Source organism: Chelonia mydas, chromosome 2 (genome assembly GCF_015237465.2).
Source record: "Chelonia mydas isolate rCheMyd1 chromosome 2, rCheMyd1.pri.v2, whole genome shotgun sequence".
Taxonomy (NCBI): Eukaryota; Metazoa; Chordata; order Testudines; family Cheloniidae; genus Chelonia; species Chelonia mydas.
Genome location: NC_057850.1, coordinates 237,490,725 through 237,509,909, shown reverse-complemented (window position 1 = coordinate 237,509,909; position 19,185 = coordinate 237,490,725). Strand labels below are relative to the sequence as shown.

The window sequence follows — 19,185 nt, the reverse complement described above, 5'->3', positions numbered from 1 at the left end:
GCTTACTAACAAAGCATTCAAGTTAATGCTGATTGAATTGGCAAGAAGTGGATATTTTATAGACCAGAACATTGGAAACATAATCTGCAAAATGGTTTGGTGACTGCATGCAAGTGACACTGAACTGAAAAGTCCTGGTATACTTCGCTTTCTCTTTCCTCCAGAAGTTCCAACCATTTTTCACATGCACTGTATAGAAAGACTCCATTTTCATTTTATAGATTTTTTTAACTTTTGGATTTTGGAAAGTAATAACATCACACACACACACCCAGACACACACACACGACAAGGCTGGTGAGATAATATATTTTATTGAACCAGGACTTGAAGAGCTTGTCGCTCACACCAGCAGAAGTTGGTGCAATACAAGATATCACCTCACCTACCCTTGTCTCTCTAATATCCTAGGCATGATGTGGCTACAATAACACTGTAGACACACAAGTGGTCTTTCCGGCATACATATTCAGAGGAGAGGGGAGAAAAAAAGAATAAAGCACCACCATCAAGCCCAAAATCAAAAACTAGTGACAGTTTATGGCAGTGTAGAAGAGGAAATCCCTTCTCTACACCAAACATTAGAGTGTACCCAGTTACAACAAAGAATTACAGGGTGTCCTTATATATTGCAAAGATTAGGGTTTATTTCTCAGATGTTTCTCCAATAAGTAGGTATTCTACTAATGCTCTACTTTGCATTGGTTTTCACTGCAAAAGATGTGAGGGAAGATTCCCACACCAGAGCACTTCTTTTTAGGTGACAAATCTGAGGAACTGTAACAAAGAACAGAATTATCAGACACATAGATGAACACAATGTGTGAGGAAAGAGTCACCATGGCTTTTGTAAAGGGAAATCATTCCCCACCAGTCTTCTGGAATTGTTTGAGGGGGTCAACAACCATATGGCCAAGAGTGATGCAGGATATAGTGGGCTTGGGCTTTCAGAAAGCCTTTGACAAGGTCCGTCACCAAAGGCCTTTAGGCAAAGTGAGCAATCATGGGATAAGAGGGAAGGTCCTCTTATGGATCAATAACTTGTTAAAAGATAGGAAACACAGGGTAGGAATAAATAGTAAGTTTTCAAAGTGGAGAGAGGTAAATAGCAGAAAAATATCTTGGTGTCACTCTGGATAGTTCTCTGGAAACATCTTCTCAGTGTGCAGCAGCAGTCAAAAATGCTAACAGGATGTTAGGCACCATTAGGGAAAGGATAGATAATAAGGAAGAAAGTATTTTAATGCCACTATATAAAGCTATGCTATGCCCATATCTTGAATACTGTGTGTAGTTCTGGTTGCCCCATCTCAAAAAAAATATATTAGAATATGGAAAATGCACAGAGATATTACATTATTACACAAATTATTAGGGGTATGAAACAGCTTCTAGAGGAGGAGAGATTAAAAAGAGTAGGACCATTCAGCTTAGAAAAGAGACTATTAACGGGGGACATGATAGAGATCTATAAAATGGTGATTGGTGTGGAGAAAGTGAATAAGGAAGTGTTGTTTACCCCTTCACATAACACAAGAACAAGGGATCTCCCAATGAAATTAATAGGCAGCATGTTTAAAACAAACAAAGAAGTATGTCTTCACACAAGGCCAAGTCCACCTGTGGAACTCATGGTCAAAGAATGTTGTGAAGGTCAAAAGTATCATTGTGTTGAAAAAAAGAATTAGATAAGTTTATGGAGGATAGGTCCATCAATGCTATTAGCCAAGATGCTCAGTGAAAGATAGTGACTTTCAAGTCACTTTTGAAAATGGGACTTCAGCTCCCAAGTCACTTAGGCTAGGTCTGTACTGGAATAAAACACCTGCGTCTGGCCCACGTCACTGACTTGGGTTCAAGAGGCTCTGCCTGGGAGGCTGTAAAATAAACATTCAGGCTGGAGCCTGAGCCCGAACCTCTACGTGGCAATTTTAGAGTACCACAGCCTGAGCCCTGCAAGCCCAAGTCAGCTGATATGGGCCAGCTGTGGGTGTGTTATTGCAGTGTGCACATGCCCTTAGGTACTTTTGAATATTTTAGTCCTTATCTGACATTTTTGAGAGATTTGAAGGATTTCTCAAGTTTCTTAATTCCAAGAACATTAACATCAATTTTTTCTACATACTTATTAACTTACATGTATATAAAGTAGTCAACTTTTCATTTTATTTACTTTTAGCAAAATTAGACCCTCATGTATTATTAGATGTTCGTTTTCCCTTATAATATTGCCCTTGTCAAGACTGTAAACAACTGATAAAAATTTAGTTCTAAATTGTTCTTTACACATGGTCCATGTTATATCTAAGTTGGCCTTGTTTCCAGTTCTGGTAAATAAAATTCTCCATTCCAAAAAGATTGACAGCAAATCAAGGTAAGTAAAATAATGCTGTAATGCATGATGCCTGCTTTTCTTCTCATCATAGGCTTTCTGCATTTACCTAACTGTCATCTTTATAGACCTTGTAGACTATTTCACACAGAGCAGGACACACAGCAATATTTTGCAATACACTGGGTTTAAATTTCAGGTAACCTCATTAGAGAGCAGTCAGAGAGTATTCCCATGTTGTTAATATAATAGTTTTATCTATTTTGAAGCTGATACATTTTACTAATAAAAGGCTAGAATTTTGTCCAATTCTTGTGTTTTATTTCTTCCTAGATTTTCTTTTGAGATGTATATAAAATGTAATGGTTCAGGAAGCCATAGATTCATTTCAGCTGTGAAGAGAACTAACCTTTCATTTTAAAAAAGTCTTTTGTTTAAGAAAAATAGAAGGACTTTTTTTCTTTTACAAAAGTTTGTAAGCTGTGTAAGCCTTCTGCCCTCTGAGCATCTGAACTGAAGTTATCGTGGGCCACTCAGAGAATTGGTAAAGGTACATAGTTCAGTGGTGGGCAACCTGTGGCCCATGGGCCGCACAGGCTGGTCAGGGTAATCCGCTGTCGGGCTGCGAGATAGCATTTACATTGACCGTCTGCAGGCCCGGCTGCCCGCAGCACCCACTGGCTGGGAATGGCGAACCGCGGACACTGGGAGCTGCTGGCAGCTGTGCCTGCAGATGGTCAATGTAAACACTGTCTCGTGGCCTGGCAGCGGATTACCCTGATGGGTTGGGTGCGGCCCGCGGGCCGCAGGTTGCCCACCACTGACATAGATCCTTTCACTTTATGGTCATCCAAATCATACTGAGTAGTGACATCACCCTCTGTAATGGCCAGTTGGCTTGTTAAATATGAATAGGCGGTCTCCTTCTAGTTCATACGAGTGAATAATGAACTCCTCCTACAGGTGATTCCTCTAGCACAGTATTGAAGCACGTTAGAAGTTAATGGTCCTTGTACTCCTGCTGAAGTGAAATGCTAAAGTGACCTGAAACTTAGTTGTAGGGGTTCAAAGCAACTGTTTTATTGCTACTCTTCTCACTTAAATGTCAATCTTTGTAAATTTTCTCAGTTTGCAATAAGGTAAGTATGTGGTCTGCGAGTGGGTAATGAGGCCTCTAGTATGTATATAGGCAGGTTTCTGAGATCCTGAAAAAGTTTAGTGTGGCTAGTTACATCAGCTGTTAGTGCTTACATGCCTGAGTACTTTTCAGACATTCTAACACAATCTTAAATGCCATTATAGGGTACTGACTTCCTAACTGACGAGCTTATTTTCCATAATGAGATAAATTGTCCTCTGTACATACTATAAGTATAATTTTTGGTTAGTTATTGCAGTGTATGCCTTGTGTTGCCCAAGATGTGTTTGTATATAAAATATGTTCAAGGATGATACTTATTGTCATGAAGCCTGTAAGGAAAAAGTAAAATATCTCTCCTAACCACAACTAAATCCTGAAGTAATCAAACTCCAAAATTAAATCATGGGTAGTTCAGGGTATTTCTCTCCATGCAGACAACTGCTAATCATCCAGTGGTGCTTTGGCATCTTTTAAAGTACTTGGTTATTTCCCATTCACTGGAATCAGGAAAAGTATTATAGAATTAATAGGTAGCAACTAATATACATATAAAAATTCTGAATTAGGGAGGGTTCATGAGAGCACTGAATGGAAGATGAACTACCAACAAATAGGACTCCCTGTCCTGAAGAACTTACAACCTAAGGAAAAGAATGGTTAGGTTCCAGTAAAGGGCCTGTGCACTCCTTAGCCATGGGACCTAAATTGTGTGGCAAGGTTCTTGGATTCTGAGGCTCTTTAGCACAGGACCCTGGAAATTCTGTGACAGTTTCACTTGCATTTTAGAATGCAGGGTTTTTATCATTCGCATATTTAAAAAGAGAATCTTATGCCCAGTACAGTTTGTCCTGTGTTGTTTGTTTCGATGTTAAATTGAATTAATTTTATGCTGTCCCTACATTTCATTTTTGATATGCCAAAGATTTTTGTAGTGACGTTTTATAACTGCATTGCAGAGATAATCTGGGGCAAACTTGTGGAGGTTTGTTTGTTGACTAGGTAGCATTTGGCACTTTTGGCACTTAGCTGGGTGTAGGAGACATTTGAGGATTGTGGGATAAGCATGCTAGCTGGTAGTTAGTGCTAAAAAAAAAAAAAAAAATCAGTTAGATTGTTAACATAGTGATTATATTTAAATTAAAATGTTTACAGTGTTAACGATCCATGAAAGTGAATGAGACAGCCCTTTCAAGGCTGTTGTTTCAGGCTGTCTGCAGACTCAGGAACACAGCACTCAGGAAATATGCACTGGTCAGTGTTTTCAGATTGTTTTCTTTATAACACTAAAGGCTAGATTTTTAAATGAAAGCTTAGATTCCGCAGCACAAATCTCTAGCCAGGGGAGGATTTCAGAGAAAATTCTGCAGCATGATTTTACAGAAGGCAGGGAGCTTTGCATTTGATTGAACAGAGTGAAACTAATTTACAGCCCCCTTCATAGCTAACAGAGCCTGGCAAGAGGATGGGGAAAAATAATTGGAAACAATATAAACCATGATGGGCATTGAAGGGGTTAAGAGAAAGAAATATAGAGCTGAGCAGGAGACAGGAAGAAGTCTTGATTTCACGATATGTCTGCACAGCAAAAGCTGTGCACAGGCTAACCTACCTGAGCTAGTTTGAGTCCAGCTAGCACAGGTAACAGTAGCAGTGAAGATAGCACAGTGCAGGCTTCAGAGCGGGCTGGTGAGCCAAGTTCGTACCCAGAATCTGTACCGTTCTTGAACTGCCCATGCTGCACGCTCTTTGCTGCTGTGAAAACAACAAGGGGTCCGGTGGCATAGAGTGAAAATTATAGATGCATTATTATACTGACCAGGTATTTTCACTCCATGCATCTGAAGAAGCGAATTTTTTACCCACGAAAGCTCATACCCAAATAAATCTGTTAGTCTTTAAGGTGCCACCGGACTCCGTGTTGTTGTTGTTGTTTTTGTGGATACAGACTAACACGGCTACCCCCTGTTACTTTGCTGCTGTGGTTATCCACACTGGCCTGTGCACAGCTTTTGCTGCCCAGGATTACACGTAGGGGATGTCAGAGTAAAATGGGAGGGAGAAGGAAAGATGCCAGCCACAGATGGAGAATGGAAAAACTGGAGAGGAGCAGCCTCGCACCAGCCATGTGTAAGGGAGGAGAGACAGCCTGTCAGGGAAACAGCAGAGGTAAGGGGGTGAATCATCTAACCGTGTTGGGGAAGGAACCAGAAACCGCAGCAAATGGGAGCTGGGTAGAGGAGGGGTGATGCTGAGTTATTATATGTTCTTATATAGTATCTTTGGTCACATTTTATATTAAGGGTATATTTATAAAGGGTTGGAGCTGATTCATAGATGTTATAAGCATGTTACAGACATGAGCAATTAGTGTTCTAGGCTAGTGGTTATAAGCAACCTGTTAGATTGTAATACAATCTATAACAATTGATTAACAATTTATTAAACCATCTGTTAATTGTTTAACCCTCTATAGACTGTGTGAAATATACCCTTTGTATAAAGTGACTGTTTTGGGGGGTTTGCAACAGTGATACTGGGTTGTTGCATGTCTTCATACAGTAGCAGTCCTGGGTTACCACACAGTGTTCACCCATGTGTTTGCTAAAAACACTTGCATCAAATGAAATGACGCAGTATTTAATGCAAGTAAAGTGTATCTTTCATTCCAAACTAACTAAATGGTTGTGCCAGTAATTGCTCCAAATCTCCCTCTAACTGTACCACTTCCCCAAAAGTCTTTGGCTAAAACGCTGCAGCTGTGCTCATCAGTGCTTCGCAGGTATCCAGCCTGCTTTGAGGCTTTATTAAACAAAACCAGTTCCCAAATCAGTACATCTTTTTCTGCTGTAAGGAAAAACTCGAAGAAGCCTGGCTGGGCTGGGGTAGTGGCTGTTCTGTGAAGTTCCCCCATCAAGGCTTTCCAATGGCTGATCTTGAAAGACAAATGCCAATCCCCTCTTTCCTGCCTGTGGCACTTCTCAGCACTGCAAAGATAACTAGGCAGCATTTTAATCCAGAAGTGACACTGGGATCAGTCAAATCCCAGTTTTAGCTTTAATTGAAAGTTAAATTTCCAAAATACCCAGGGATGGAGTGTTGGAGGTGAGATTTTCACTTTGGTCCCTTGCCACCACATCATACCTCCAAGCCACGTGAACCCTCCACATAGACTCCAATCTCCCGTCTTCCTGCCTGGAAATGTCCCAGGTAGATCACCTCTTCCCTTCCCATTTCCTGCTTACAATCCACCACTACACAGACATCTGATGCATTTTAGTTGTGGGAGGCTGATTGGCCTGCAGAACTCTCCTCTCATGTAGCAATAGGGTGTTTTATACCTACTCCCACCCCACTGTGCACCCTTTTCCCCGCTGGGAGAGCGAGACTAGTGAAAACAAAAAGGACTGCAGGATTTGGATTTCCTTTGGAGATTCATGAAATATGTGGGGATTTTTCACATTCTCTCTACACAATGGGTGTTCAGGATTACTGTATATTGAGGAAGAATTGGATTAGTGCACTCACTAAGTCAGAACAACTGCACATTCTACAGATGCTCCCTGGGTTATGCAAGACCTGACTTACGCAAATTCGCACTTACGGAAAAAGTTCCATAAGCCAGAAATGAGTTGCAGAAATTTTTGCGTAACGCATGGGTATACATGTCTGACTCAGGCAAAATTCGAGTTACGCAAGGCTTTCTGGAACAGAACAGTTGCGTATGTCGGGGGGCATCTGTATAGTCCTTTGCTACAGAGTACTAGGAACTCTGGAGCCCGTGAAAATACACAGACTACCTCAGACGCTATATATTTACCTTCTGCCTATATGGGATTTGAAATCCCCAAAAGACCACTCAAAAAGCCTCTAAAATGTTCCTTCAAAATACATGGTCTTGTGCAATATCCCTGCATTTTTATGCACAATTATCCAAATTGCACGCATAAAAACAGGTGTCTCCTGATGTACATGCTTCTTGGAAAACATTGGCCATATTTTCATGATTTTTTCTTTCAGTGACAGAGGTGTGTCTTCACCTTCTAGGACAAACTAGTAGCTAAAGAAAGCAGCGTCCATAATAGTAGTACTTGTGGCACCTTAGAGACTAACCAATTTATTTGAGCATAAGCTTTCGTGAGCTACAGCTCACTTCATCGGATGCATACTGTAGAAAATACAGAAGATGTTTTTATACACACAAAACATGAAAAAATGGGTGATTATCACTACAAAAGGTTTTCTCTCCCCCCACCCCACTCTCCTGCTGGTAATAGCTTATGTAAAGTGATCACTCTCCTTACAATGTGTATGATAATCAAGGTGGGCCATTTCCAGCACAAATCCATGTTTTCTCCCCCACACCCCCAAGCAGCTTCTTGTTCATATTCCGACCTATTCATGATGACAACAGCACCTCCTTTGTCAGCCTTTTTGATTGTGATGTCAGAGTTGTTTCTGAGGCTGTGGATGGCATTGTGTTCTGCACGGCTGAGGTTGTGGGGCAAGTGATGCTGCTTTTCCACAATTTCAGCCCGTGCACGTCGGTGGAAGCACTCTATGTAGAAGTCCAGTCTGCTGTCTTGACCTTCAGGAGGAGTCCACCTAGAATCCTTCTTTTTGTAGTGTTGGTAGGGAGGTCTCTGTGGATTAGTATGTTGTTCAGAGGTGTGCTCTCCAACACCACTTTCTACATGCCATTACCCTCTGATCCCACTGAGAGTTACCAAAAGAAACTACAGCATTTGCTCAAGAAACTCCCTGAAAAAGCACAAGATCAAATCCGCACAGACACACCCCTGGAACCCCGACCTGGGATATTCTATCTACTACCCAAGATCAATAAACCTGGAAATCCTGGGCACCCCATCATCTCAGGCATTGGCACCCTGACAGCAGGATTGTCTGGCTATGTAAACTCCCTCCTCAGGCCCTACGCTACCAGCACTCCCAGCTACCTTCGAGACACCACTGACTTCCTGAGGAAACTACAATCCATCGGTGATCTTCCTGATAACACCATCCTGGCCACTATGGATGTAGAAGCCCTCTACACCAACATTCCACACAAAGATGGACTACAAGCCGTCAAGAACACTATCCCCGATAATGTCACGGCTAACCTGGTGGCTGAACTTTGTGACTTTGTCCTTACCCATAACTATTCTACATTTGGGGACAATCTATACCTTCAAATTAGCGGCACTGCTATGGGTACCCGCATGGCCCCACAGTATGCCAACATTTTTATGGCTGACTTAGAACAACGCTTCCTCAGCTCTCGTCCCCTAATGCCCCTACTCTACTTGCGCTATATTGATGACATCTTCATCATCTGGCCCCATGGAAAAGAAGCCCTTGAGGAATTCCACCATGATTTCAACAATTTCCATCCCATCATCAACCTCAGCCTGGTCCAGTCCACACTAGAGATCCACTTCCTGTACACTACTGTGCTAATAAACGATGGTCACATAAACACCACCCTATACCGGAAACCTACTGACCGCTATTCCTACCTACATGCCTCCAGCTTTCACCCTGACCACACCACACGATCCATTGTCTATAGCCAAGCTCTGCGATACAACCGCATTTGCTCCAACTCCTCAGACAGAGACAGACACCTACAAGATCTCCATCAAGCATTCTTACAATGACAATACCCACCTGCAGAAGTGAAGAAACAGATTGACAGAGCCAGAAGAGTTCCCAGAAGTCACCTACTACAGGACAGGCCTAACAAAGAAAATAACAGAACGCCACTAGCCGTCACCTTCAGCCCCCAACTAAAACCCCTCCAACACATTATCAAGGATCTACAACCTATCCTGAAGGATGACCCAACACTCTCACAAATCTTGGGAGACAGGCCAGTCCTTGCCTACAGACAGCCCCCCAACCTGAAGCGAATACTCACCAGCAACCACATACCACACAAAAAAAAATACTCACCCAGGAACCTATCCTTGCAACAAAGCCCGTTGCCAACTGTTCAGGGGACACCATCACAGGGCCTAATAACATCAGCCACGCTATCAGAGGCTCGTTCACCTGCACATCCATCAATGTGATATATGCCATCATGTGCCAGCAATGCCTCTCTGCCGTGTACATTGGTCAAACTGGACAGTCTCTACGTAAAAGAATAAATGGTCACAAATCAGATGTCAAGAATTATAACATTCATAAACCAGTCGGAGAACACTTCAATCTCTCTGGTCACACGATTACAGACATGAAAGTTGTGATATTACAACAGAAAAACTTCAAATCCAGACTCCAGCGAGAGACTGCTGAATTGGAATTAATTTGCAAACTGGATACAATTAACTTAGGCTTGAATAGAGACTGGGAGTGGCTAAGTCATTATGCAAGGTAACCTATTTCCCCTTGTTTTTTCCTACCCCCCCCCCCCCACGTTCTTGTTAAACCCTGGATTTGTGCTGGAAATGGCCCACCTTGATTATCATACACATTGTAAGGAGAGTGATCACTTTAGATAAGCTATTACCAACAGGAGAGTGGGTTTGGGGGGGGGGGGAAGAGAAAACCTGGATTTGTGCTGGAAATGACCCACCTTGATTATCATACACATTGTAAGGAGAATGATCACTTTACATAAGCTATTACCAGCAGGAGAGGGTGGGGGAAGAGAAAACCTTCTGTAGTGATAATCACACATTTTTTCATGGTTTGCGTGTATAAAAACATCTGTATTTTCCACAGTATGCATCCGATGAAGTGAGCTGTAGCTCTCGAAAGCTTATGCTCAAATAAATTGGTTAGTCTCTAAGGTGCCACAAGTACTCCTTTTCTTTTTGCGAATACAGACTAACACGGCTGTTACTCTGAAACCTGTCATAATAGTTGTGTATCCAGAAGCATTTTCTTCTGAGTGTAGATGTTTTCCTAGTTACCTTTCCTTAAACTATTTAGTATGTAGAATAGTGTTTGTTCATTTAACTTATTTTGAGGTGACTTATTTCTAGTACACTCATGCTGCCTACATTTCTGCTTAGCTACTTCAGTCTCTGCACTATTCACATTTCATTTTCAGTCTGTACTAACTCACATTAACTTCCTTCTGCGCTTTCTTCAGAAGAGCATTGTGCCAATGCGACCCCAGTGCACTGTTGTGGTATTTAGAGGAAACTTTTTTTTTGTCCCTCCTTAATATCACCAATTTTATTTTGTTGTGCCAATGGAAAGCCAACCCTCCCATCACACGCAAGGAGCCACTAGCTGAATGCATAATAATTTGCTGTCCATATGCGAGGGTGTATTGCTAATAATACTTGTACCGCTGCTTCAGGCCTATGAAAGTTGTCTGCAATTAGCTGAAGCACGTGCTCGCTTTGAGGAGTTTTGCATTCCTATCTGTGTGTTGCCAGCTACTATTAGCAACAATGTGCCAGGCACCGACTTTAGCATTGGTGCTGACACTGCCCTGAATGCTATTGTGGAGGTAAGACTGCATATCCTTTGAAAATTAAATTGTACAGTGTCTGTCTTTGTTGTGATACTAGCAAGACCTTGAAACATTTAGTTTGCTAAAATATTCTAGTTTAAAACATTAAGCTCCTGTGATCAGAAAGTAATCAACATTTTCCAGATTGATTGAAGAGTAATCTAATTAAAATTCTATCAGTTATGTTGGCTAATATTTAGCTTGTGTTTTGGTGTTTTAGATAGTGGCTTTAGGGTAACTAGTCAATGCATTCTTAGAACCTCTGTATGTTTGCAATAAGAATAAAGTACATAAATTTTTTTGTTGTTTAAAATAATTTGCATGGGACCACTTTGCTATACTTAACTGAAAGAATAAAAACCCATGCACCTTAAAAAAAAGTAAATGACCCAAGGAATGGACCAATGACGGAATAAGATCCGAGTTCAGCAAACCACATAAGTCCAGGCTTAAAGCATGAAGCATTCCACTGGGACTAGTCAAATATTAAGCAAATGCTTAAGTGCTGTGCTGATTTGACGCTTGATGACTGCAACACGTAAAGTACTGTATAACAAGAAAGTAAATTTTACAAGTTGGATACATCAAAGCTTGGCTTACAGTGGTATCACTTCTTTTTATAGTCAAACAGCATTGAGATACTACTTCTGATTACTATCATGCATGCTTCCATTTAAATTGCCAACAGTTTGATTTCAAATGGGCTGTATAACCAGAATAATGCACTTTGCACATTATGGGCCTGCTCCAGCCCCCCTTCGTTGCCTGTAATCCTTGTTCTTATTTGATAAAACACGTGTGCTCTGCCATTAGACAATGTGCAGAATCCTCTGATTCTCCAATTCTGGCTCCTCAATAGAACATTGTTAGTGTGTCATTTGGTGTCTGAAGATTTTGTCATTAATTTCAGTTAGATCAGGATTTGTCCCTTAGTCCTTGCTTACCGTGGCATTTCCCCCTAGTCTCCCATTGTTGTGTTGGCACCATAACAGCTCCACTAGTGGTGGCAGCACTAGCAGAATCTAACTCTGCAGACAGCGGGTAACATGGCTGACATCAGTGGGGCCAGAGTCTTCGATAGTGATTCACCTGGCAAAGACTGAAAACGTGAGAAGTACCAGCAACAAAAGTTATAAATGGTAGATGGCCACAGACAAGGTAGAAAATACCGACAGTTGTTGCTTCTATCCCACTGCCTTTTTTTGTAGGCCATGCAGCTTTCAGTAATGCTTCCTCCGTGTTATTGCTCTGACTAAAAACTAAATGAGGAAAATTTTGCCCAGGCTTGCACACATGCAATCCTCTTGAATTCTGTAGGTTTGCACCGTTGTCTTGGAGCCAGTGTTTTTGGTTGAGATTGACAGTAGTGTACTATTGCTCTTTGCTTCTTTGAATATCAGAATTCTTAGGAGAGGCAGTGTGCTTCACTCTGTGGTAAAAGATTATCAGAATTTGACTCCTAAGTTCTAATTCTGCTTCCGACACTGACATTGTATGTGCCATTGGGCAAGTCACTTACCCTCTCTGAGTCTGTCCCCCTCAGCAATAAACGAGGAATAGTAATATCCTTGTAAAACACTTTGCGAGATCCTCAGCTGACGGTTTATGCAAGCTGAGGATCTGCCTCTCTGAAAATATCAGATAAGCATTAGTAACTAGTATGCTATGATAATGTAATTCATAGAAGTGCTTCTTCCCTAAATAATGTCCTATATACCAAGGGAGAACTCAGTCCTGAAAATGCTTATGCTTATCAGTAACTACTTTTACTCACAAGTACAGTTATTAATGTGCTTGCAGACTCAGGACCTTTGTATGTTGGAAGAAGTGCTGTAATAGGGAAGTAGGAGGAATAAAACTTTTCCCCAGCTTCCCAGATGCATGTGCAATCATGCAGTTAAAAGAGCAGCTTAAGCAAACAGATATTGTTATTCTTTACTTCATATTCTTCAAAAGCTTCATGACGGAATTTTAACTCCTCAGTGCTGGTGGTTATGATGTATTCATCACAGCCAGCAGAAATTGTTCTGTGAAACACTGACTCTGGTGTGAAAGGATTAAAAATAGGGCTGTCGAATAATCACAGTTAACTCATGCGATTAACTCAAAAAAAGTAATTGCAATTTAAAATTTTTTTCTTGATTAATTGCAGTTTTAATCACACTGTTAAACAATAAAATACCAATTGAAATTTATTAAATATTTTGGATGTTTTCTACGTTTTCATATATATTATATTCTGTGTTGTAATTAAAATCAAAGTGTTTATTATTTTTGATTACAAATATTTGCACTGTAAAAATGATAAACACAAGAAATGGTATTTTTCAGTTCACCTCATACAAGTACTGTAGTGCAATCTCTTAGTCGTAAAAGTGCAATTTACAAATGTAGATTTTTTTTGTTTGTTACACAACTGCACTCAAAATAATGTAAACTTCAGAGCCTGCAAGTCCACTCAGTCCTACTACTTCTTCAGCCAGTCGCTCAGACAAACAAATTTACAAACAAGTTTACATTTGCAGGAGATAATGCTGCCCTCTTATTAACAATGTGAGAAAGTGAGAACAGGCATTTGCATGAATAGCAGGCCCTTTTGAGGTATCTCAAGTTTGGCAGCCAAGTCATTTTTGGACAGCCTGGCCTATATGTTTACTTCCCCAGCACCTAAAAGCCAGGATTTCCTTAGTGGTGTCATCATGTATACACTTACTCTCCATGAGATCCCAAGCATTGTTTCCAGAGAGTTAGAATTGGTGTGATCATAAGCCAGCCATTCGTGAAAGCAGCAGGGGTTGCTACAAGTATGCTGTTGTTTATTGCGTATTGGGAGCTTACACTGAGCTGTACTCAGTGAGGAAAAGACTGGAGAACACAGTATGGGCACAGTGTAAGAACCAAGATAGCTAGAAAGGGTTTACTATTGTAAGTAACTGATCAAGTGCATGATCTGAACTAATATGTGATGTGTTTTGTTCTGGAGCTGCTGCTTGTTTTTTAAAAGAATATGGGATAGCATGTTTAGATCAATCTATTTGACCATTTGTGGATATATATGTGTTATAGCTCTGGTAGTTGAACTAAAGTAAATATATATTATATTTTATATATAATATAGTTATTCGTGCTTTAAATGCTGTCATTCATGATAATGTTAAATGCTTATGACTTTTTAATTTTTTAGGCTTTCCCATTTACCAGTTTAAACTTTATTTGTTTTGTGCTCTGGTAAGTAGGTATTTAATGCAAATATCAGGCTCAGAAACTGTCTTTATATATCAAAAAATAAATGATGTTAAGGCTGTATGTGGAAAAATTAATCCACAAGCAGAATGGAAGAACATCAAATGTAGAACTGCATCTGTAGTTACTCATTCAAAAACTCAGGTCTGAGAGGTGTTTTTATGTTTCCTTCTAAATACGTTGTTAATAAAGGGCAAGAACTTCATGATTTTGAATTTGCTAGATCCTTGCACTCATCTGGCTTCCTCTTAATTCAGCTGGACCCACAAACCAGATTTGCAAAATTCTATTTGCCCTCAAGGAAAGGTTTTTAATGAGCAATTAATATCTCTTCCTCCCTCCCCATTATCTTCATACTAGTAGTGACTGAATGTGTAATAATTTTAAGACAGTTTTGCAAGGCAGCTCTGTGCATATGTGGCTTTCACAAGAAGTGAAAATAATTACCAAAATTTGAATATTATTTGGTATATTCTTGAATATCATTTGAGTTCAGGGATGCTTGGCAATCATTTTTCAAATACTCTTAGACTTGATCTCATGCTATTTTGGGGTTTTCTCTTTAGTCCTCCGATCAGAGCTGTCATCTTTTTGAAATTTATTTTTAGGGAGGCTTGTTTAAGCTACTCACAGGCAGTGCTGATAGAAGTTACTGTAAATCATCATCTCCTATGCTTCATGTAAGCCAACAGATTTCCTCATAGTGAGCAACATTTCCTACCCATTTGTAGATAAGATGTGGTTTGAGATTAGTTTCCCATAATCAGTATGTGTTTATGGACATGAAGTAGGAGAAATTGGCTCTGTTGCTGCCAAGTCATGGAAATTTGCATAAATAGCCTTCTGGGTAAGCAAACTGTGGATCAGTAGAAACCTAGGACTTCAGCCTCGTAAATTCAAATTGTAAAGACAACTTCTTAGGAAACTTAAAACTCCTCAGTATCAAAAGTGATTTCTTCAGTCATGTGCACAGTAAAAGTAGAGACTGACTAAATTTGGTTATATGCCAGATCAGAAAGCAAACTCCATTTTTATATCTCTATAAAACTCCAATATAACTACTCCAAAGATTTAAGAATAAGAATGTGCCGTGAGATTAGTTTCTCCTTTAACATTTTCAAAAAGCAGCCAGATGGAAGGATAACACAAGCAAACGTGACATTACCAAGACACCTGATTTTGAATATAGAGGTGACCTGGAAGAAATATTTTCCTCCAGAATTAACAATTGACATGAGAATGTGTAGTGTGTGTGTGTGTGTGTGTATATATATATATATATAAAAATGCAGTTCAGTAATCTTATAATTGTGATAAAGAATCATATATGATAAATATCACAGTTGAGAGTCTGTTCACGTTTGCGTATGTCCCTAATGTGTTCTGTGCTTTGGTTAGACATGTGATCGCATCAAACAGTCAGCCAGTGGGACCAAGCGTCGTGTGTTCATCATTGAGACGATGGGTGGCTACTGTGGTTACCTGGCCAATATGGGGGGCCTTGCTGCAGGTGCGGATGCTGCTTATGTCTTTGAAGAGAAATTTGATATTCGAGAACTCCAGGTATGCAGCTCAATCTTACTGAAATAACGTCTTGCTCATTTTTATATAGACTTTCAAAGTGTTGTGAGTATATAACATTTAATATGTACGTTGTGTTGGTGTAGTTGGTTGGATGCTGTTTCAAAAGTTATGTTATGTTAGCCTGCAGCAATAAGTGGCCACTTTTAAATGCGTACGTGACACCTTCACCCCAGAGAATTGGAATATTATGCCAGTGTTAATATATTTTGTAGTAGAACTTGTGGCCAGACACTCCTTATTCACGGCATAAAGCACTGACCACTGTTGGCCAAAAATTGAAACATGGTTACCACAGCACCATTAGGTAGAACAATTACATATTTATTCTTTTACAGTCTGATTATTAGTACATTGTAATTGGATGGAACTGGAGCAAAATGAAATGCAATAAAAAAAAGGATAAAAGGAAATACTTTTTCACACAATGTGTACTTAAACTGGAACTCCTTGCCATAGGGAGTTGTTGACTCCAAGAATTTAACAAGATTTTAAAAAAAGAATTGGGAATCAAGAATATCCAGCGTTGTTAGAATTAATGACAACAGATTTTGGAAGGCATATAAGCCTTCGTGCTTCAGGGCCAATCTCTTAACTATCAGAGCCCTAATGGGAGGGGGAGATTTTCCCACATCTGCCTATTGCTGAGCTCTCACACGTTCTTCCGATGCATCTGGTGCTAGCCTGGATGGGAGGGATCTGGGGTCTGATCCAATCTGGCAATTCCTATGTTGCTATGTAAAGAAAGACCCAGTAGGTGCTGCATCAGTGACATGCAAATGAGCTCAAGAGCCTATTGAAATAACACTGTTGTCCAGAGATATGATGAAGCTAAAAGTTGGTGGTGGGTTTGGGGGAAAGAGGTTAATTTTAAACCAGGACCAGTAACTTTTAACCCACCCATTATAATTTGTCCTGGAAGCCAACTACATTATTGGTCAGCTGGATTTTCACATTACAGAAGGGATTTCTTAAGTATTACTGTGCACCTTGGAATACTTTATAGAAATTCTCTTGGTGAAGGTGGCAGTGATCATCACATTTGTTTTAGGATGCTTTGTGTGACTCTGTTTCTAGGCTAATGTGGAGCATTTGACCGAAAAGATGAAAACCAGCATCCAGCGTGGTCTAGTGCTGAGGTGAGCAAAGGTCATTTTGTTAAACTGCACCATCAAAATGAGTAATGTTTTACAACCCTCACTGCTACGTAAAACCCAGGAGCAGTCTCTAGTTAGTTAGTTAGTTATAAAAGAAGGGATTCTTAGTGGAAGAAAAAGCAGAGCTTAGAAGCAGATATAAAAACTTTTAAAATCAAACCATTCCCATTTTAACTCTTCACATCCTGTTAATGATTTGCGTTCTTAGATTATCCTTCCAAGTGCTGCACAAAGTGTTATAAAGAAGCTGCACAAAGGTCTCATCATTTATTTTACTAAGGGTGAAATTCTCCCCTGTGCACAGGACCAGCACAAGACCTATGCAGCTCTGAAGTGCTATTTAGCCCCCAGAATACGTATAAAGTGGCACACAGGTCCCATGCTGGCCCTCTGCAAATGGATGAATTCCACCCTCATTCCTTAGACTACATGTTGTATTGGAGACCATAGCAAGCTAAGCCTAACGCAACTAAATAAAAGTTTCCTGTGTGTTAATTACAAATTGACTAGCTTTCCCCCTGCTTTGATCTTACTGCCCTATGATGACGTTTTTGAACTATTTGTTTACCCCTTAGGGAGGATTCTGGTCTGTCTTTTGCAAAAGCAGCCAAAGGGATGTTAGCAGCAGCTCTGTCTGCCTAGTTCTGCAGACAAGCTGGATACGTTTTTAAATTTTTTATGGTGTTGTGGCTTGATTTATAGAAAAGTTTCAACATATCTTTACTGGTCCAGAAATAATCTCCCTCTTTACCCTCCTACATGACACCAAAACTTAGTCTCCATTCAGTTTATCGATCCACTTTTCAAAACCCTGGACCTCCTCAATCTCAGGCCAAGGTCATGCTCTGTAGAAGTTCAAGAAGGTTCAGTTATTGTCTTTCAAGTTAACTCTTTGGAACTCTTCCACAAGTGAACACAACCAAGTTGCACAGAATGCCTGTAAATAACTCATGAGACATTTAGTTATCAAGTATTGGACATTTCGCAACAAAAGGGTTCTAGAGTTTCTCAGGCAATCGCTGATCAGCATGGTATATGATGGGAACAAATGAGAATTTATAAAATCTACTAGTCTGAAATCCAGAGTTTCCATAATTTCTTCTAAAAATATTATTGTTTAAGTTCTGATACTGGAGCAAATGCCCTCTTTAGCCCAGCAGTTTGGCAAAACCTTTTCTTCTTGGCCTTATCTTGCCTAGGAAAAACAGGGTGTTTTAAAACAGGTTCACGAATGTCAAAATCCTAGTGTAGATAAGGCTAATAAGGGTTAAAATTCAAATCGCCTTGTCTACACAAGGGCTCTAACGTGTTACTTAACATATTTAAAAATCACACCTTTCTTCCTAGTGTGCACAGCCTTTGTCAGTCAGTGACCTCCACCTCTTTCATGGGCATCACTTCTCAGCCTCCGGGGCGATAATCTGTTATAAGAGGAAATCACCAAATGCATTCATCTACCCACTTCACTTAGTTCAGATATGCTCAGGCATTAAAAAGAACAGGTGAGGGGCGGGGGAACCTCAGGTGTCCATAGCCTAGGGCATCGGCTGTGTGTTGGAAAACAGGTTACAGTACAGCTGCTCAGGTCTCTGTTGTAATTCAGGAAGCTCAGACATTGGAAGTATTGGTTTGTGGCAGAGCAGAGACACAACTGTGTGTAAAACAAACCTGTGGGAGAGTTGGCGAGGGAGGAGGAAGGTGAAAATACACAAGACTTGCCCCTCGTTTGAGGGCAAGAGGATAACAGAGTTGTCAGGTGTGGGACGTGTCCCCTCCATCAGTGACTGTGCGTCTGTAAAGAGGTCTGGAAGTTAATAATGTGGTTGTTATTTTTGTCTTGTTATAGGAATGAGAACAGCAATGAGAATTACACAACTGACTTTATCTACCAGCTCTATTCTGAGGAAGGAAAAGGTGTGTTCGATTGCAGAAAGAATGTATTGGGCCACATGCAGCAGGTAAATAAGGTTACGAACTTCCCTCTGCATACAGCAGCAGGATTAATTTAGTGTGCGTGAACTGATGTCGCCATTCCAGGATTACGCACAAGTCATCCTCCTTGCATGCACTCTTTATCCTTTAGACAAAATTAATGGTACTAAGGGTTTCCTCCATTGTTACTATCAACTCCCAACCCATTTTTGGAGGGGTGGAAGAGGGATAACTTTGTTTTGCAGAAGGAAATTGCAGCAGATTCCCTCTTTTATTGTCTCCTTTTTTGTTCTCCCCATTCCCCATTTTTAAAAAAGGGTGCTGTTGTTTT

General features: G+C 40.3%; 1 protein-coding gene across 11 annotated transcripts in view; it reads left to right on the top strand.

Moving 5' to 3' along the window:
• Nucleotides 1-19,185, top strand: part of LOC102941241 (phosphofructokinase, platelet) — an 81,755-nt gene that overhangs the window by 58,310 nt on the left and 4,260 nt on the right. For 7 of the 11 annotated variants that reach the window (XM_037891010.2, XM_037891012.2, XM_043541497.1 and 4 more), the window contains 3 exons: nt 15,583-15,747; nt 16,843-16,904; nt 18,769-18,880. In XM_037891010.2, coding sequence (XP_037746938.1) covers nt 15,583-15,747; nt 16,843-16,904; nt 18,769-18,880 — 339 coding nt within the window. Of the gene's footprint in view, nt 1-10,785; nt 10,939-15,582; nt 15,748-16,842; nt 16,905-18,768; nt 18,881-19,185 lie in introns of all 11 variants that reach the window. The other 4 variants (XM_037891011.2, XM_037891004.2, XM_037891006.2 and 1 more) reach the window with 1 other exon arrangement.